Below are 22,097 nucleotides of genomic sequence, written 5' to 3' on the forward strand. Positions count from 1 at the left end.
GGTGGTGGTTACCATCCACTCTGACAGCAAAGGACACTGAGGCTTAGCGAGGCCTAAGGGAGCACACCTACGTCTCCTGCAGACCCTCAGCCCACATGGCTTTGAGTGGCCTCCCATGGTGACTCATGTCTGGGGTGAGGCCCTCCACTTCCCGGTGACGACAGCTTTCACTCCCCAGGGCAAGCCCACACCCTGCTCTAATAAACCACTTACTTTGCATTTTCTTTCTCGTCCCTGAGGGTAATTTTTACTATTCATGCTCTGGAAGTGACATCTCAGTTTTTGCACAGGTACGAACCAGTATGAATAGCCGTTCATTCAGGTTCCGACTACCTGAATGCAGGGCCTGTAATTTACCTTCCAACAAGAGACGGTGTCAGAGGCTACAGAGAGACGGTCTCTTGAGTGGTCCTAAGGGAGCCCTGGAAAGAAGCTCCCCACTCCCATCTGCTTTTGATTTGTAAAATCTTAGGGTGGACTCGAAAGCTGGTGACTTACGAAAAAGAAAGAAGACATTTCCTATACTTGGCCTTTTTTGCGTGCTTCTTTTTAAATTTTGTCTTCTTAGATAACTGTGCTTGTTGGAAGACAGAGGGATGCACTATAAAAACAAAAAAATGCTGCGACAGCGCAGTGGTGAAAACACCATTTGACTAGAGAAGGTCCCGTCATTGGAGCTTAGGGAAGTCTCCTGTATGTTTCTCCTGGAAAGTCGGCTATGAAGACAGCGGTCTCTAAGATCCATTTAGCTCTGAAGATGGCCAAGGAGGGAGAGTAGGTATTTACTGGTAATACCAGCCGGCCCTACATGAGTGTTGTGGGCAATACAGACTTTTTCAGACTTGCAATTTTTGAAACTTCAGATTCATGCTTAGACCTGGCTATATACTGGAATTAGTTCATTTATGAAAAATAAAGTCCAAAATCAAATAAGGACAAGTGTACTCTTTGTGCTCTCCACCAGACACAAGGACAGCTAACCACAAAAGATGTTAAAATGAGGCCTGGACATCACGAGAGCCCAGGTTATCCAGCTGCTGGACTGTCAGGCCACTTAGACGAGCCCCATTTTCGGGTTGGGTGGCAGCCACACTGACTCTGCATTGCGTTGATCTGGCCACATTTCGGGGAGGCCTGCACCTAAGCATTTACTCCCTTTCTCTTTAATGAAGGAGGTTCTAGTCGTCAAGGAAAGGGGATTATCTGAATCTCACAGTATCAAGGTGACTCTGGCTTAGCTTCTGGTTTTAGACCTAAGGCATCTGATTGACAGCACCTCATGAATATTCAAAGGTCATCCAGGGGTGCATTTTAATTTCACCTAATTAGTGACAGATGATGGCTCTCCCTTTTGAGAAATTGGTTTGTTTAAAGCAACACAGACCTCGTGACAGTCACGCTACTGGTATTTTTGATAGAATATCCCTTGTGTAAGACTAGGCCTATCTTCACACATTTGTCAGTTGGTGAAGTATCTTGTTTATCAGTCAGCTCTTGCCTGACCTCAGCAGCTGAAGGAATGACTAGCAAATATACTTAACCATGATGTTATATTCTCACGAATAAAGTAATAATTTAATTTACCAGCACTTATTTGACTTCTAAGACTGGCAAAACATCATATCCAGATGTCACTTTTATAGGCATCAGAATGGTAGAAATATAGCAAATTTTGGATAAAGGTCAGTCTGTCTCTCCAAATGATATCCATTCATTCCCTTAAGTATATCCCTTAAATTCTAGTCCATTTTGACATTCTCATGAAAGCTCCCAGACCAGCATAAGTTCGGGAAAGTTCTGAATTCATAGCAATTACTGTCTGTAATCACTTCTTTAGAATTAATTGTGTACAAGCAGTTCCCAAATTATGATAGGCTTGTAATTGAAAAGTTTACTTGTACTTTCATTGTTTAGAACTTGGAATAAACGGTGGCTGGATTTCCAGCTGGCCCACGGAAGGCTCTTTACCCTATAATGTATTATTAGTCCTATCATTGTTCTCCATTGTTTTTGAGGAAAACGTGCCCTGACTTTCCAGCTGGACTTGGAGATGTCGGGAACACATCTCCCCATGGAGCTCCAGCCTCAGGGAGGGGCACTCTACCCCTTAGGGACTTGGCATGGCCGCCTCCTTTCTCTCTGCTTCACTAGGAGACATTGTCACTCTCAGGGTGACAAGAGGAGCATCACTGGGCATCACCCACAAATGAAATCATATGTTGTGGCTGTTCCTGCAGAACAGTTATTTAGCAGGCATTCGTAGCTCAGAAGCTTCCTGTCCTTAACCGTGGCATAGCTTATACATTTATATTATGCTTTTAATGTTTTGTCATTGTCTTCCCCCTATACATTTGTTGTGCACGGGGACCACATCTAAGTTTCTTTGTATCCTGCAAAGCAACCAGCCCACAGCTAAGCACGTACGAGGAGCTCAATAAACATTTATTGATTGATGATTAGAGCTACATGGAAAAGCAATTCAGACAACAGCCGAACCAGTCAGGCACTATTAGGCATCAAAACAGATCACTTGGCAGTTTCGACTCTACCTGGTTAGGTGTCTTTCTCCTCAATCATCTAGCTCAGGTGCAATTTTAAAAGGATGCCCTAATCCCAGCTTGTCTTTTTTTTTTTTTTTTAAACTCTATTCTTTTTTTTTTTAAAAGATTTTATTTTTTTTTCCCCTTTTTCTCCCCAAAGCCCCCCGGTACATAGTTGTGTATTCTTCGTTGTGGGTTCTTCTAGTTGTGGCATGTGGGACGCTGCCTCAGCGTGGTCTGACGAGCAGTGCCATGTCCGCGCCCAGGATTCGAACCAACGAAACACTGGACCGCCTGCAGCGGAGCGCGCGAACTTAACCACTCGGCCACGGGGCCAGCCCCCCAGCTTGTCTTTTTGCTCCTTGACCCAAGAAGAGGGGCCACCCTGACTGCTCTCCGGAAGTGGACTGAAAAGTGGCTTTGATATTCTAAACATCCTAATTTGGATCATTAAGCCCGGCTGATTCCATTCTCTGTTCACACTGAGTTTTAGTCTCTCCCACACCCCCACCTGCTTTATGTTCTTCCTGGTATTATAGTCAACGATTTGTCTCCTGCTTCTTCAGGCACAGTCCTTTGTCCCAGCCATCTCCGGGCATTACTCGCTCTGTTTAGTGGCATGTAGTAGAGCATGCTTCCTATGTGGCAGACCTGGCACAAGGCACTTAACTGCAATGAGTTGTTCCATCTGGTGAGGCAGACGTTATTATTGTCCCTATTTTACAGACGAGAAAACTGAGGCAGAGAAAGATTCAGCAATTTGCCACAGGTCCCAACTGGTAGCAAGTGTTACAATCAGGATTTGAACCCAGGTAGTCTGGTTCTGGAGCCCACGTTCCTAACGCTGCACGTTATTGCCTCTCAATAAATGACTGATCACAGACTGATGAACCGAAGGTACTAACAGCAAATTCTAACGATGATGAAGTTGCTTTATCGAGAGGTCAAGGGCGGAACTGAGGTGATAATTGTCAAGATCCATGTTTTAAGAATGTCACAATTTACATTCCTTGAGCGTGGGGCATTCTTTCGTTTCTCTGCTTCATTAAGTAGAAAAAGTCCACATTTCTTTTAGAACAGTGTTTCTCAACCAGGGACGTTTGCCCCTTGGGGGGCATCTGACAACATCTGGAGCTGTTTTTGGTTGTCCTGACTGGGGTAGGGTTAGAGGAGTGTAGTTGGCTCCTGGCACCTAGTGGGGTAGAGGCTGGAGATGCCACTAAATATCCTACAATGCACAGGAGAGCACTCCCCCTACAAGAAATTATTGGGCCCAAAATATCAATAGTGAAGAAATTAAGAAACCTTGCTCTAGAAAGATCCCAAGTCCAACTACTTAGGAGATCTCTGATGTAGCTCACTTTTGACTACACATGCAGAAAAAGGAGAAAAATTAATCCTTCTATTTTAATCATTCAGACTCACCTCTCTGGCAGAATAAAGCATAGTTTAGACAATCTTCAATGGTCTGCCAGTCACTGTGAACATTTTTAAAGGACATAAATCTGAATTTCAACTTTCACTCAATCAACTGTTAAACCCAGGATGTATTTCCCCCCTGGAAGCTACCAACACAATAACACGTAATCCTCATAAAATGAGAAAGTGATGTCAAATGATTAAGAACAGACACAAGCTACCAGTTACCATGCAGGCTTCCTCCTGTACACAGAAGTTTTCTTTCTCTTTCTTTCTGATTGGCCCAAGGCAAGGATTCTTCCTCTAAGTCTGTGATGCCTTAGAAATCACAGTGAGATCTCATGTGGCTTCTCTTTCTCCAGATATATATGCCCAGAAAGGGCAAGAACTGGCTCCCCAGTGGATTCTTGACTAGTGTGTTGAATTTAGCTACCGTAGGTGCAGAATAGTGTAAAAATACGATCTCAATTCATTTACCATGTCTTGCAAATATTACATTTGGAAGAATCTGTTATATATTTGGAAGGAGAGCTATTAGACACTTGGCAATGAGTACCCTTGAATTTTAAAAGTTATTTCAGTAAAGATATTTTACATTATATGATCCAAACTCTAAACAGGAAAAAGCAAAACATAAATGTCCTAGAATTTTACAATTCTTAAGGGCCGTTTTATGCTCCATGCATAGATAGAGTGATGCTGTTTAATGAAGTAATTTTATAACCCAGGGAAGACGGAACCTCATGCACTAAGTCATCTGTCACACAACGTCTCCCTTGGCAGTCCTTCACAGTCACATGGATCCATTCTTTTCTTGGAGTCCCAGCTGAAGGGAAGTCATCTGGGTAAAGCCACCTCGTCACTCAAGATCATTTTCTTTCTAGAAGTTCAGACAGGAGAATTGCTATCCTGAAAGCCAACATCTGCTGCTGTAGCCCAAGTCCATGGCCACCTTGGGTAGACAGCCCTACCATCACACATGTTCTACCATATACATCATCTTTTCCAGATCGTCTATATACAATTTGTCATCACTAGATGCTTTGTGGAAGCGTCTTTATAAGAAAATAGAGGTCAAATTCTTTAGATTAAGGTACATGGCTAAATAAAAGAATCAAGATGAAATTACCTCACCTTTAACTCTTCAAGTCAATAGAGCTTTTATAAAATCATGTTCCCTCAACAAAAAAAAGCTACGTTGGAAGTTTCCTAAGTACAGATGGGAAAGGAAGAATTTTGCTCTCTGATTTTGCACATCTTGCAATTATTTGGACTATTTCATAGACGTGCCCTTCTGAACAGCACATGAACCCAGCAGTGCCCATAAGAAAGTATCACTATGGATTTCTCAGTCTCCCTCCTGTGTTCCTGTAGCCTCACAGCTCAGATGTAAAATTCCACTTGAGCGTTTCATATAAAAAGCACTCTCAGATTTGCTTTTTAATATTATAAAATTGCCACAGAAATTGGTTTAGCACTTTATAGGGCCCTGTACTCACGAAGTTAGACTTTTAGGAGTTGAAGACTCTTTGAAAACACTTACATGGATCAAATATTTCTAAAATAGCATCATGGTATAGGTGAGGCAATGCACTATAATCTTGTGCTTCAATAATTGTTTCTGGAATTCTCATTTTAAAAGATTTTGTCCGACAGTCTTCACTCATTTTTTGAAAATAAAATCTACCAAGAATGTTCTCTTATTTCTTTCCCTATATCTGCATAATTGTGCTAATATACTAGCTAAGGCAGTTATATTTTAAACGACATGTATAAAATTAGCAGCATAATTATGCAAATTCTACCATGTTTAAGATCGTAAACATCTCCAGGGGCAGTTACTTTGCATCCAGTCCTGAAACAATTTTTTAAGAATTTTGGTTGAAATGCTCAGAATTCACTCCTGAATTTACTTCTCTGCTGGGTGGTATGGCTCACGGTTCTCACTCATCAGGCAGAATATTGCACACTGGTAAAAAGTATGGATTCCTTAAGGGACCTGGACATTCTCTGTTACTTACTGGCTTTGTGACCTTGGGCAAGTTACTTAACCTCTCTGAGCTACATTTCTGCATCTGTAAAATGAGGATGATGATAGAACATAACTCACTGGGTCATCATGAGGATCATATCACATGATGGATGAAAACTACTTAACACAGTGTTTAGCTCATAAAAAGGTTCTCAATAAATGATAGCTACCATCAACCTTCTTCTTCTTCTTCTAATATTCCCCAGCAGTACCCAGGCAGCATGGCACTTGCTCCTTTGTCCTACATTCTTATCTATCTAGGTAACAATGAAGTGATGGACGGCAGGGCTGATAACCACACTTCCAGACTCAAGTTCTTTTTATTGGAGAATCATTCTATACACACATTTGTCATGTGCCTGGGTTGAGTTAGTGGGGATGTTTAGGTCTTTCAGGAACAGCAACTCTAAATGAAGAGAGGTGTGTGCGTGCGTGCGTGTGTGTGTGTGTGTGTGTGTGTGTGTGTGTAGGGCTACAGAAGAAGGGAAATCGAGCCAGCACTGCCCTCCAATTCCACCCTCTGGAGATAAGCTGATTAAAAGGTGAGGAATCACCTGGGCAAGACGTGAGAGATAAAATTCTTCCTCTGCTATTTCACATTACGGGGCATGAAAATACGTGAACATGTAAAATTACATTCATAATTACAATCATATGTCAGAATACGGTAGTGATAATGACAGTATATTTTAGGTGAACATGAACCTTTTTAGTCAATTTTTTTAATACTAGAAATGAGATAATTTGGATTTCCTAAAAAGGATTCTTAATATGCAAAACAGAAATCCATAGAATTTTCTGAGCTTCAGTAAAATGGAAATCTCTGAGGGCGGCAAATCCTTTTCAAAAAGGAAATGGAAGCCTTGAAAGAACAGTGATGCTATTTAAAGCTAAAATTCTTCAAGACTTTAATCAGAGAGTGATATCTAGAAGATTCCACTTGCAAGCAGAGGGTTCCTTCATTTTGTTTTCTCCCATAACCAGATCCCATGAAAAGCTGGGTTTAATGATGTTCATTAAGTTACATATGTGTGGCAACTGCACATACGACCCTGAGCTAGGAAAAGAAGTCAGACACCATCACTGGCCAAGATGTGCCTAGAAACCAGCAGAGTAGAAATAGCTTCATATGACCCAGGGCAGAATCAAGCTCTCAATCCTCTTCTACCTACAAGGTGGGTCAGCGTGGGGGTGGGTGGGGACAGTGGGGAGGATGGATTCTGGCCGTCAACATCATATCCTAGAGATGGATAGTTTTTATTGTTTCCTGGACCAAATCCTCATGACTCTAAGACATTAGTGACACACTAACCCTCTCAGTGACACACATTCCCCGACCAGCCCCTCACAGCCCACGACAGCAGAAGTGTTACCCTTTCTTTGAAGCACAGGGCACAAGCTTCCAAGCCTTAAGGCGGGTGTTGGTAGATTTCCCTCTAGCTGTGACACTAGTCTGTTCCAAGGAGCCTCAGTGTTTATCCCACACCCCTCAGCTGTCTGTGCTCATGAGAAGCGTCTTTCTTTGAGTCTTAGAATTTCCCTCTAAGGCCTTTGGAAAGAAGAGAATGAATACCAGTTTCCAATCCATTTCTCGGTCCTAATCATCAAGCCAGTCACCGTTGCTGTTTTTTTAGCTGTGTGAGAGGGTTAGAATTCATTGTTGCATCACTGACCCCAAACTTCCATGTTCATTCTCTTTCCATCCTCCTGGAATCTTTTTGCTGTTGACTGAACGGATAAGGAGAGATGGCCCTTTCACGATAAAATCCTGCTCATGAAAACAAGACTTTCTGATTTGTGTGGAAAAAAGTAAGACAGATGATTCACATTCCGGCCACAATTTTGGCCTTTTTAAAATAAAGTTATGATTACAGTAAGGGATATTATCATTTTTGGTGAGAAGCAGGAGACAGTGGTTGTAATAAGGTGCTTAAAAACTGAATATCTGAATCTTATGTTTCACATGCCTTCTGAATTCATATATGACAACAGGTAAAATTCTTAACCTCTTTTGGACTCAATTTCTTTGACTAGATTTTTATGATTATAATTATTATGTTGACTTCTTTCAACCAGTTCAGGCAAGAGAAATCCCGTTTATCAAAATTAGCTTTTCTATTATTAAAGGAACTTTGGAGGTTTTTTTTTTAAATATCGGCACCTGAGCTAACAACTGTTGCCAGTCTTCTTTTTCTTCTTCTTCTCCCCAAAGCCCCCGAGTGCATAGCTGTGTATTCTAGTTGTAGGTCCTCCTGGTTGTGGCATGTGGGACGCTGCCCCAGCATGGCGTGATGAGAGGTGCCATGTCGGCCCCCAGGATTCGAACCACCGAAACCCCTGGCTGCTGAAGTGGAATGCGCACACTTAACCACTCGGCCACAGGGCTGGCCCCTGGAGGGTTTTTAAGACACAGTAGGAAGGTTGTGGGCTGGTAAATTATAAAAACATGCATATTAAAAAAGAAATTTAAATATTGAGAGTGTCTCATTCACTAAAAAATTTTTGCTGGCCACAGAACCACTCCTGAATGAGTATTAAAACCGTCCTATCTTTATGCAAATTCGCGTTTTTTATCACCCTAGATGACAAGACAGTGACACATTCTTGCCATTTTCCAAAACCAGATGAGAAAACACCATTGTACTCCACAAGGAAAAACACAAATTGCCATTTCAAACAGTTAAAACTTGAACCACTCACTCCTTATTTTCAATGGCAGATCAATAATTATAAGCTCTCTCTTTTTTTTAAGGTATGCTTTTTTTTGTTGAGGAAGAATGACTCCAAGCTAACATTTGTTGCCAATCTTCCTCTTTTTTTTTTTTCTCCCCAAAGCCCCAGTACGTAGTTGTATATCCTAGTTGTAGGTCATTCTAGTTCCTCTATGTGGGACACCTGCCTCAGCACGTGCACGCCTAGGATCTGAACTGGTAAAACCCAGGCCGCCGAATCGGAGCGCACAAACTTAACCACTTGGCCACGGGCCGGCCCCTACTATAAGCTCTTGCTCCATCTGTCAGAATGGTTTCTGCTAATCAGAATTTTCTTCTGAATTATTCAGATTTATACCAACGATGATGCTGTTAGAGGCATGCTCCGGAGGCACACCCTGACCACTTTTGCTGGTGTGTCTGCCCTCCCTTAGCACAGCTATTGGTCTGCCTCACTTGACCACCACCAATTTCGAGACTCTCTGAGGACAAGGATGACCTTTGATCCTCCTCTATGCCCTCAGCAGCACCCACAGGGCACACTGCACAAGGCTGGTGCTCAGCTGACATCTCTTCTCTTGGTCTGACCTCTGAAGAGCAGCCCTTGACGACACACAGGCACAGATCAGCCCCGGCCACCCTGCCCACCTTACCTGGTCTCTCTGTCTTTGGGGATTGTGGCGGTGCTGTAAGCAAACACCTGCTTCTCAACGAGAGGAGGGCCGAGGTCCACAATGCCAGATAATCCTGGGGTGGTCCGTGGCTTTTCAATATACACCAAGGTGCCTGGCTCCTTCTTGAAGGCCTGGCGGCTTGGCGAGACCCGGTCTGGCTGCATGGTGAGAGGGGGCCCATGGGCGTTATGGTGAGCATGCATATCTACCATCCTCAGGTCACTGACTCGGTGGGGAGAGGAAGGGGGCGTTTTGGAGCCCAGGGTAGGCAAGTGGCTATCTGGATATTTCCTTGATTTCTGTCTGTACAGTGACTGCTCCATCTGCATTTCTGCTTGCAAGGTAGGGTTGCAGTACGCACTCGCTGACCGAATAGCTGTGCGGTGATATGCGATGATGTGATCAGGGACATCCAGCGGGTGCCCGCCGTGGGAAGAGGCGATGCTCATCCGCCCCTCATGATAAAGGTAAGGTTCAGGGTAGAAGCCCTCATTTCGGTACATTGCAATGTTCTTGCCGCTCATGTCTTCATCTGGCTTTACATCTCTTCTTTCCAAAATGGCGCTTGGGCTGGGTGAGATGGATCTGGAGACTGGCAGGCTGGAGAGTCTGTCCCTGGGGATGGTGGCATTGCCAGGAACAACCATTGGGCGTGAGCCCCCATAAGGAATTCTGGATGGGGAAGGAGGCATGGAATGGGGCACAGGAGTGGACGGTGGAGAATTTGGGATGGCATGGGGTGGATGAGCTGTGGATCCAGGTCGAGAGGCACCAGGGCCATCTCCTCTTGCATAAACAATTTCTCTCTGCATCTGAAAATAAAACAGTAATTAGAAAATTTACTTTGATATTCATGTTTTTAGAGAAGTCTCAATGTGACAGTGGCTTCCCTGATGTGGAGGCTGAGTAATGGCCCCTGAAAGATGTCTGCACCCTAAACTGTGGAACCTGTTAACTATGTTCCCTTTTATGGCAAAAAGGACTTTGCACGTGTCCCCTCTTAAGGATGTTGAGATGAGGAGGTTATCTTCGATTGGGCTCTAATGCAATCACAAGGGTCCTTATATGTGAAAGAGGGTTGCAGGAGGGTCAGAGTCAGGGAAGGAGATGTGATGACAGAAGAAGGTCAGAGAGAGAGAGACCGGAAGATGCTACACTACTGACTCTGAAGATGGAGGAGGGGAGCATGAGCCAAGGAATGCAGACAGCTTCCAGAAGCTGGAAAGGGCAAGGAAATGCGTTCTCCCCTAGAGCCTCTCCAGTGGGACTGTGGCACTGCCAATACCTTGATACTGGCCTGTGAAACCCAGTCTGGACTTCTGATCTTCACGACTGTAGGATCATGAATTGGTGGTGTTTTAAGCCAAGTTTGTGGTAATTTGTTACACCAAACGCAGGAAATGAATATACCTGATAGAGACCTCAATATTGTGGAGTCTCCCAAGCCCACTCTTCAAGTTCTATTTGTGTTATCACAGGAGGCCACATTCCCATCAGACTTTTGGGAGATGTGACAGACAAGGAGGGCATAATGGTTGGGGGGTGGGTGAGGTAGGGGCTCAAATGAAGAGACAGGAGGTGGGCTCAAATGGACCAGAACCAAGATGAGCAGCTGAGAGAACCACAGTGTGGGTGATGGGGGAAGAGAGAAGAAAAAGCAGATGCAACAGGAAAAGGTTGAAAATGAAACAGAGCCCAATGGCCTGAAAACGTACTGATTCCTTACCCTATAAATTTATTCATTTAGTAAACAGTATTTACCCAGCACTTGCTAAGAACCAGGCATTATTCTAGGATACAGCTCTAAACAAGCCACCAGAGTCTCTGCCCTCGAGAAGGTACATCTCTTAGATGAGAATCAGGGGAAGAACCGGCAGGACTCCCACAGCTTCCTTATCTTGTTTCTGGAACCATCCAGCAGCACAGAATCCCTGACCCAGGAGTTTTACATATTATGATGGATTTTATAATGGAAATGAGCACTAAAAAATGCAAGCAAAGTGGAAATATATAGCAACCAAAAGGAACCCTTTGAGGGTACATTACCTGAGCATCATTGAATTGGCTCCTCAGCCCCTTTAGGGAGCTGTTTCTGGAGACCCCAGAGTATGCAGTCCCCTCACTCGCAATCACAATTTTATCTCCACTACCCCCACCTCCCCAACATCCACACACACTCCCACCACATAGGCTAGTCTATTCCCCCCTCTAAACTGAACTTGGGATATCTTCAAGCTGTCCTCACCCCTGGGACTCTCTCCCCATTTCCTAGCCCTTGTGGATCCAAAGTGAGGCCGAGCTCGAGGCTGGGATCCAGGTGCGTCTGCTCCACATGGCCCAGCCCTGACACTCCAGCCCATGCACTCCTCTCTCTGCTCACTCACTTGACACCCTCATGAGTCAGGTGCCCAGGGCCTTAGACCTGATCATCTAAGGGCATTCCCAAGGTCACTGTGTGATAATATACCCAATTCTCATTCCAGAATGGCTGGAGCAACCGCGTTTCAGAAGGTTTGCAGCAGATCAACATGGATCCTCTATAAATACCGCTCCCACTCTGTCTTCCACAAGGCAGGGCACAATGAAAGGAAAGATCTGGCTGAGTGGTAAACAATGCAGAGCCTCCCTGGTCATACCCAGCTCACAAAAGACAAGAGGGACTGTCCCAGTGCATAGCTGGCCAAATGCCCCACACAATCAGACCACACAATGCAGTAATCAACTCAAATGAACATAAAGATAAATTCATCATATCTATTCAAAGATGCCACTGTGTATACAGTACACCGCAGTGCTCAAGGGGGATCAGGTGCAAACGAATGGTAGGTACTACTGTCATTATTGTTATTAATTCCAAAAAAGTAAAAAAGGGTTTCAAAGGTCTAGAAACCTCTTAGGATGAACAATGATCCTGACAAGGTTAGTCACCACTCCCTGTTCTTTTCCCTCCTTATCCGGCTTCAGATTACATCTTGATTTGGGAATCCTGATCCCAATTAACACCCCCTTTTTCTGGCAAGAGAATTAAAAGAGATGTCAAGATTCTAAGGAGTACAGAACTGTCTAGAAGGATACAGAATATTAACGAAATGAAAATGCAAAATTAATTTTAATCAACAAAAAGTTGAGTAAATTTCTTTTAAAACAACAGACATGCCTGTATAAGTATTTTAAAAATATAGCTAGTGATATGAAAAGAAAGGGTTAGGATACATTATACAACTAACTTTTAAAATGAAACACACAAAAAAATTTCATTAGACTTTCTTGGTGTAAATGAATTCAGAAAGAAACGTAACAATTAATTAACAATAATTCTGATATGCTGTCTATTCATATGGGGAATGGAGATGACAGCCAAAATATTTAACATCTAGTAACCAGTATCACATGAGTACCAACCTATCAGAATGGGACCTCAGCCAACAAGGATGGATCCTAGCCATAAGCGATCAGCATCGTGTACCTAATGGTAATGCTGTATATCAGCCCTGCCTTGTCCACTTCAAAATAATCTTGCCATCATTCAACAGGGTCACTGAAAGAATCATTGTCCTCCTGAGTTACCCACAGTGGAGGTGAATACAAGCATTCAGCAGTGACAGAACGGGTAATCTAAGGTTGAATGTCTCCGTCAGTATGGGTGATTTAGAGGTTGGAAGCTTTTGGCAGAATTATTACATTGGCTTGCCAAGCTATCGACTGACTCTCCAAGACTGAGTTTTAAAAAGAACCCTGATAATTCCATCTTCAGCTCTACATAGAGCCGAAGAAGAGAATGACATGATGTTCCCATTATACAGTGGGAAAATGTTTTAAACCTACAACTAGAATGAACTCTTAAAGTGAGATAAGTTGGATTCACACACTAAAGGATATGGATCAACCAAAGACAATTCACTCTTGGGATGAGGTGGAAGGTATGATGGGGTGCCAAGAGAGAATCTTTTCCAAGTCTTCAGCGAGACCTCCCAAGGAAGCAGCTTGCTACTGCAGCACAAGGAGATGTTATGTACTCCGAGAGGTACTCATGGTCTGATTGACTGAACCCAAATGATGACGAAGATTCGATAATTCATAGTTTTAAAAAATCCAAGCCTTTAATGTTCTTTCCATGGAGATATTTTCCTAGAATCAGGCACGTACACAGTTTTGTTTTGATTTTAACTATTTTTTGATGAATAAGCAAAGAAATGGCATTAAACACATACTGGATTTTTCTTGCATTAGCACTCAAAGTCAGACCATTTAAGAGAAAACTATATTAAACTTTAAAGGTAAAATAAATAAGCAAAACACATACATACAGTTGCTATTCAGCTTAATATATCTAAGTCCCTCATTCTCCCACCAACCTCTCTGATGCCACTAATCTTCTCTATTATCTCATTTCTCTTAGGAAGTTAAAAGTATCTGGATATGTTATATCATCGACACTTTTGCCCCAGAAGATTTCAACACAAATGTCTTTACGTGAGCTTTAACAAACTTCATTTTACAGCAAGAAAAGACCTAAACACAAAAATAAAGGTTCTTTTAACACCCTACCAGAATACAACATGGTGATTTATTGGCCTGCACCTCGGCCTAGACAAAGAAAATGTTCATTTATCTGCACTGTATCTATTGGCAATGAGTGAACAGGGCTATTCTCCACTGCTCATCTACTTGGTTGGGTATCATCTCTCCCACTTTCCATTTCTGCCCAAACCAGTGCTGTCTCTTGGTTGAGTCCTTCCAGTTCTTGTGAACAGCGTAGTTTCTTCCAGAGCCTGAGTACCATGGCCCCAGCTGAGAGGCTGCTGTCTCTGGCCACAGCACATAGTTCAGTAAGCTGTTTAGCTTGTACTTCCCAAAGACCAGAAAAAATCTGGGGTAGTTTCAAATGAATTACTTAAAGTGTGAGTTAGGAATCCTAACATATATATCTATATTTCAGTTCCCCCAAACACTGTAAGTTAAACCAAATAATACTCATTTAGAAGCTTCTTGAATATAAGAGGGGGAAAAAATCTTAAAACTGTTTCTGGAAAAAATCTAGCACGAAAAATGTTTCTTTCAAATCATTTTGGGAAACTCTCTCATGTAATCGTGTCCTTTTGTGGAGCATTTAAAATATATATGTATTCTTTGTGGAAAGGGAGTATTACGTACAGTTGATTGTATTTCAAACCCCACCCTTCCGAGTCTAGAATTTGTAAACATACCACTCAATCAGACCACACAATGAAGTAATCGGACAAAACTGAAAAGTATTCTTATGAGGTTCTTTCGTCCTCAAAGAATTAAAGCCACTTACTTTTTCTCAAGGAAATCACCTGTATAACTAATTCCGTGAAAAAGCACATTGGCTCAGTTCCCAATTACGCGACTCCTTTGTTTGCTGGCTCCATCTAAATCCTCAGTTCCACTCTTGGATATTTTACACAGCTTTCTCTTCAGAGAAGAAATGACAAAGGACACAGATCCTAAAATGTTCCCCAGCTTGAGTGTTCTCAACCAGTAAAGACCATTTTGTTTTACCCAGTCTTCTGAGCAAAGCTGCCACGGGCATGGATAAAAAGTAGTCCTCCCCATGATAAGCCAATTTCTCCTCCCCTTGGAAATTAGTCACTGAATAACCTCAGCCCACATCCAACCACAGGCTACTCAGGGTGACTCAGTCCTTTAACAATTGCTTACACGGAAAACACACACCAATGAACGAACTCTGAGAGGCCAAGGTAAATGGGTTAACAATGAAAGAAACAGGACAAAATAGATTTTACTAAAGCAAACAGGATCACTGTAACAAACCAACAACCAGCCACCAACGAAACTATCGGGAAACCCAACATGCTAATTACCCCCCGGAACCAACTCTCAGATCAGTGTTCTGTGGAGGAAGGGTGCTCGCTGCTGGAAAACCTAGACGGACCAGCCCCCAAAACCCACTCTGCTGCCAGACTTTGCAAGTCTGTGGATTGGCAAGTGACGGAAATGTGAGCCTCTTCCCCTGGTTTATAACCCCAGAGGGAAAACAAGGAGGCTGTCTATTAATTAACCAGGTTGGTTTTACCAAGCTGAACCTCGGGTAGCAGCCATTAATCAGCCCTGCACAGCACCAGGCTAGCAACTGGAAAACATACCTGAAAGAAGAGGGAAGGAGAGAGAGGGCCAGCCAATGCTACGCAGAGGGCATTCAAGAAGGAAACTGGAGCCCTTCTGCCCCACCCTCAACAAGATGGAGGAGCAGGCCAGGGCAGTCTCCAGAGAACTCCGTGGGCAACCGCTGTCAACGCAGCTATTCTCTTCCAGGGGACCAGGCACAAGGAGGCGTGCATTCCAACAAGAAGTGGCTTGTGCCACGCTCCAGGGAGGACAGGTATTAACACATCACTAACAAAAGGCGAGGGAGAAAGGAAGCATTTCCTCAGCTCCCAGCTAGGCTCTGTTCCATCACCATCATGCTTTCTGAGCCCTCGGGGAGCGAGTGGAACAGAAAGCTTTCCAAGTGGGAATTCAGAAACAAGTCAGCCAAAATGCTGGGCTGGAAGCCCCGCTGGCCTCTCGCCACACCCCACGACCACGCTCTGGGCAGCCTGTGCATTTTTCAAACATTTTAAGGCTTTTAGAGGTTGTTCTTGTTGACCAAAAGAATTCCATGACGTCTCAAGTTCAAATCCAGTCAGCGTTGCAGGCTTTCTAAAAAAACTGTTTACTGCCATCTCAACACTTTGTGGTTCTTAAAAGAGGGAGAAAACGGGGCACATGACATCGCCACCCTCCTAAGATGTCTCATTAGAAACAACTTTTGGGTGAAGTGGTTACAACAGATGCCACCTAAGAGGTCAGAAAGGAGCAGAAGGAATGCGAAAACCCTTGTTTGGATTTTTAATCGAATCAGCGAGAGTTTGTTATTTCTCACCGGAGTATGGCAGGCACACACTGGGGGCCCTGGCGCCTCTGGGATACATTTGGCGGGTTTTTTTCTTCAGTCAAATGCATGCTTTCCAGGAAGGGGATGGAGGGTTGGTCATCCTTGTCTGATTAAGCTATGATTCCACCCCTACTACAACCCCTGAGACCCTGATTTATGGCCTAAGATGTCCTAAGTAGCACGGTTCCTGTACTGACTTACCTGCTCTTCACACCTGCAGGACAGCTTGTAAGAGTGAAGGAAGGTGAAGTGTCTGGGCTGGCGGCCCCCCAGAAAACAGAAGCACTGAGCTCTCGCTGTTGTCTGGCTCAGTGATTCACGCCCTGCTCCACACATCAGCTGCTTTAGAGACAGGTGGCTTCTGTGGACTCTGCTACCACGCGAGTCGGTGGGTGCAAGGTGACCTCCCACCTTGGTTTACCTCCCCATCTCTTCCTTCCGGCCATGTTCACAGCAATTTCCTTTCACTTTCAAAAGGCTGCAGGGCACCGTCTAGAGAGTACACGCATGGCTTTGTCATGACTAGAGCAGTCATTCCCTCTCAGGAGTTGGAAGCTGGTCCAATCCTGCCGTGAATCAGGATGAGTTAAACATTCTAGGAAGAAGCATGCAGCTCACCCAAGAAAGAAGGGAGGTTCCCTATCTTAAGGCTTAGGTAAGCTAATCTGAAGAACATCTTGGTGTCGTACAGGACCTGGGCTTCACCTGAGTGGCTCCTGCTCTTCAGGGAACAGCTCATTCAGGCTACCTCATCACAAAGTTTGGCTCACTCTGGGTGTGCCCAGTCACTGACACCCCACGCTCTGGTTTCCCTTCTTCACCAGCTCCTCCTCAGCCTGGCCTTCCTGGGGATGATGCTAGACCCTTTGTGAACTAGTCCTTCCCAGGAGTGTAGTCAATGTCCCACTATTCATTCTTCTTCTTCCTTTCATGGACTGGCACTATAAGTGAAGTGGAAGCCATTTATTTCTTTTGAGTTAGTACTAAGAAAGGACATGCTAGTAAATACGCAGCATTACCTCAAGAGGAAATCATTTTTATGCTCTGGTAAGGCTAAGAGTCTTGTGAAATTTATCACAATTTCCCCTTTCTTATTCATTTCTTTATTGGCTTTAAGAAAATTACATATGCTAAAAGAAAATCTAAAATGTGCTTATAAACATGAAGATGATATTGTGAAGGGAAGTGATTATGATACTGGAAAAATTTTAAATTCATCTTGCTTACCTTGTTAAAATTGGAAAGACGGTCATTTGTGAGGTCTCAGCGAACCTATTAATGTTTCATTTGATCGTAAATGGAATGTCTCCCAGACATGAGACAGACAGACTGTTGCCAAAACTATTTAATTCTCAGGAAAGAGATGGTCCCTTCAGTGGTTAGCTTATAGCTATATTTAAGATGAGCGTTATTTCCACAAGTATTTTGACATGGCGGACTCTGCTGAGCTCTCCCCGTACCAGACCTGGCTGACTTAGCACTATGCCCAATGGTGATTAAAGATTTCAGTCCAGAACAGAATAACGAAGTAACATTAAATAAATCATTTAACTTCCAAGCCACAATCAGTAACTGTGTGAAGTTGCAGGACAGATAAAAGAAAAATGTCCTTCTCTATGTCCACTCAATCTTCTATTGGGATACTCATGTATTATCCAGGCCAAGGTCAGCCTCCTTTTGTACCTAAAATAGTTACAGCTTATAAAATAATATCTTCTTTCTACCATTTGCAACAGATGGTACAAATAACTCCTCATTACTTATCTCTGTCTCCGCACATCCACTCATTTCCTGGACGGACACTATTCTTTTCTAGGTGACTCCCTTTTGGTGTTTCTAGATTGGCTGTTAGTAGTGAGCCATCTCTGTCACTCAAATATAACTTTTTATTGCCTTAGATTTTCTTTTTCTTTTTATAAACTGCTATTTAACTTGTCAACGTCCATACCGTGGCATATAATATATTGCTTTATGTATTTACAACATTTCTTATTTTACAAAGGATTTTAGATGGCTATACCCACACACACACTCACACACACAGACTAGTCATCCAGCAGTTTGCAGTTTACACGGTGCTTTCAATTGTGGTTTTATTTCATGGGTCTCAGAACTCCGTGGGATACACAGTTGGGTGTTACTATACCCATTTGAATGGTTAGGACATGCAAATGTAAGGAGTTAGGAACCTCGCCCAACTTCACGAAGCTACTAAGTAGTGAAGCAGCAAGAAGACACAGCCTGGCCACTGTGTCACTGTCTCCTTCACCATGGAAGTGTGAAATCTCGGGTCCTCCAGGACGCGGGGAGCTGCTCTGAGAGGAGTCGTGCTCCCAAGGCCTTCCCAACGGGGATGACTGAGGGGGTTACTGGCTTGATTTTGACCTTCAGCATGGTGAACTCTATTTGAGAGATCTCTCGCTTGCTTTACTCACAGGCCTAGATTTTCACAGCAAAGGAAAAGAGTAACTGGGACATCTCAGTGGGCTTAGGATCTAATTATTCAGATACTCTCTTGCCTTAACTATTAAGTATTTATCTTCTCACTTTGAAATTAGTTATATAACTAGTTATACGTTATATTTAACAATACACATATTAGTATATATTATTCTTATATATATTATACTTACATATATTTATATATTATGTATCACTAATTAATTATCACTATATAGATATCATGACATCACTAGTTATATATGTGTAAATATGTATATACACACATATGTTTTCATTCATCACAGACACGAGATTACTTATAGGATAAAATATCCGGGCCTTATCTGCTTAACACTCCTTACCATTATGACCACAATCCTGCTACTGGGTGACATTCCTGGGACCACACCTCTCAGAGATGCATGAATCACTGACATCTCTGTCCCTGTGCCCTATGCTCCTCTTACCTTTATTATGGAAACCGAGCAAGTTGATTACGTTGTAAGTGAAAAAAGTTGCTACAACATTATATAGTTTTAGGATGATCATAATAATGTAAGAATTAAAAAAAATTCAGGTTGATGATATAACATATCTTCAACATCTCTAAACAACAAATTGATAATGCTCTATTTAGAATTTTAGGCTCTACACTTGCAGCTTAAAGGATAGAAAATTTTCAGAGACCATTGGAAAAAATGATGCTAAACACACTGATGAATGCTAGATGCCACGTTGGAAAACAAATGGTCTTTTATTCTTAATCTGTCACTGTTGTCTTACAATGTAGCTACTCAAATCTCAGGACTCTCATTCCTCTCATCAACCCCTTTCTCACCACACTTCCAGCCATCTCAGCTTGTTAACACCAAGTGTTCCCAGATGGCGTTAACCCCTTCAGGCCTGGCTCATGTCTCCCTGTACCTCTTCTCTTTTTTTCCTTACAACTTTTCTGGAACCAACTCTGTGGACCAGGGTCATAATTATGGCCCTCCTCCTGGAATCATCCCATTGCCTGCATTCTGCTCTGTTTTCCTATCGACTGGAGTAGAATATGTGCTGGTTCCATTACCAAATAATAGAACAAACACACAACACATGTTGAGCTATGTCAGCAGAGCCAATTTTAAAGGGAATTTTATGGATGGCTTCTGATGAAAGCTTTTTTAGTTATGCCATTATTTTGATCCTTGGCTGAACAATATTAGCTAATCTGTCAAATGAAGAAAAGGTTGTATGAGGAAAGAGCCCCAGAGGATAACAGTGAAGGACAATAATTCAACAAATCCACCAAGTTCAATTTTCCCTCAAAATAAACATGAAAAAACAGTGATGGAGAGCCAGGTCAAAACAGCCCTTGCGCCAGTTCTTCCTGGGTTCAGAAGAGCCACTTGTTCTCCTCTTAACAGCAACTTTTAAAACCAAAAAAAGTTCCATGGGTATCCCAAGTATATTGAGTGTGTGAGCTCGGAGAACTCTCTCGTGTAAGACTGGGAATGGATGACATTTGTTGTATAGTTAGATGGGTTCGTGAACTTTCCCAGGTCTCACGAGTTATGATAGAATCTAAAAGGTTCCAGTTTTTAAATTAAATGAATATACCTTTGAAAACCCATCTGTTTTCCTTGGGTTTAGCAGAGTCTGTGGCAGAGAACACAAGGACACCTGCTAGTTTGGACCAGGCCAATGGCCCCGAATGCCTCCCTTCAGGGTGTGTCTTAGCAGTCAGTGGAGCATGGTGAAGGAGGAAGAATCTTAAACAGGATATTATGGAAACTGCATTCTGGTCCAGGTGTTAATGCCAGGTTCTTTATCTATAAACAAGTCTGATCTAGACTGTCTCCAAGGCCCATTCCAATTACAAAATTCTGTGGGCCCACGAAATATTTATTGAGTAGCCGCTATGTATGCAAAGCCCAGGGACAAGGACGATGAGGGAAAAAGGATCTGTAAGACTTAGTTCCTACCTTTGAAGAGCTTACAATCTAGGAGGAAAAATGAGGCAGGTCCATGAATATTCAAAATACGACGAAGCAAGAATAACTTTGGCAAGTGTCAAATGAGTGCAATAGAACAATCCTCTTGGACTCTATAGAAGAATAAGATTCTCCTGGCTGGGAGAGTTGAGGAACACTTCTCTAAAGAGGTAAGATTTAAGTGAGTCCAAAAATCATGAGCAGAATTTCAGTAGGTAAGAAAGAGTTTGCTTTCTTAGGTATTCCAGGCACGAAGTAAGGCCTGCTTTGAGACAAGGGGTGGGGAAGTGCTAAGTGCCCTGGTGCAATGGATAGACCTTGGACCCAACCAGCAAGTTATTCTAGGGCAGAGGTTCTCCAACTTCAGCACAGGAATCACCTGGAGGGCTTGCTAAAACACAGATTAATGGGCCCCACTCCTGGAGTATTTGATTTAGCAGGTTTGAGTGGGGCCTGAAAGTTTGCATTTCTAACAAGTCCCCAGAGGATGCTGACCTGCTGCTCCAGGGACCACTCTTTGAAAACCACTGCTCTGGGGACCAGAGGGAAATGGTAAGCTCACATCAAAATCTCCATTCTACTGTGGGCTTGGTTAAGTCATAATTTGGAAAGTTGACCCTATTAAACTTCGAGTGGCAATCACGATTACCTAGAATCTCTCTGTCAGCAAATATTTTCAACTACATCTGCCAGGAGAAGATAGGAAAAGGAAACTAATATTTGTGGAGACCTCCTATTTACTAAATGCTTTGCAGAATTACTTTATTTAATTCCCCAGCTTATTCCTATCAGATAAATGTTATAATCCCCATTTTATACATGAGGAACCGGGGCTCAGAGACTTCAAGTGTCTTACCCAAAATCAAAAAACAGAGTCAGAACGATCTTGCACTCTAGTGTTAAGAAGTCAGTGTAAAGGCCTGACCTTCTCTGAACACTCTTCAAAGGAGGGCAATGGTTCAAGGACTGTTAAGATCAGTATTATTTCTGTCTAAAATCAGGTCCAGAAATACCTGAACAAAGTCATCTGTATTGAATGTTGCAAGAGGCACAAGAGAAGAGTAAAACAGACCAGACCACATTACTGTTATCTACAAATGTGGGGGGAAACTGTCTTCCAAATGATGACTCCAGGATATCCATGAGCCCCACAAGGGTGCTCCATTTCAAAGGAATACCTTTGTGTTTTCAGTTCAAATATCAAGTCAGCCAGCCAGCCAGCCAGCGGACATGGCTTGGAAATCTGAGATGGTCATCAAAACCACTGCTTCTCCTTATTTGGATAAATAACAGCCTCAAAGACAACTAGTTTGGGAGTCGTGCATACCCCAAGGCTGGGCTTGGCAAGCTTCTCTCCCCACACCCTATCATGCCTTGCCCTCCA

General features: G+C 43.0%; 1 protein-coding gene across 19 annotated transcripts in view; it reads right to left on the bottom strand.

Moving 5' to 3' along the window:
- KIAA1217 (KIAA1217 ortholog) overlaps window positions 1-22,097 on the bottom strand; it is a 292,914-nt gene that overhangs the window by 55,600 nt on the left and 215,217 nt on the right. For 17 of the 19 annotated variants that reach the window (XM_046678956.1, XM_046678938.1, XM_046678947.1 and 14 more), the window contains one exon: window positions 9,356-10,188. In XM_046678956.1, the coding sequence (XP_046534912.1) occupies window positions 9,356-10,188 (833 nt within the window). Of the gene's footprint in view, window positions 1-9,355; window positions 10,189-14,675; window positions 14,931-15,504; window positions 15,628-22,097 lie in introns of those variants that run through there. The other 2 variants (XM_046678955.1, XM_046678953.1) reach the window with 2 other exon arrangements.

Source organism: Equus quagga, chromosome 12, assembly GCF_021613505.1.
Source record: "Equus quagga isolate Etosha38 chromosome 12, UCLA_HA_Equagga_1.0, whole genome shotgun sequence".
Taxonomy (NCBI): Eukaryota; Metazoa; Chordata; class Mammalia; order Perissodactyla; family Equidae; genus Equus; species Equus quagga.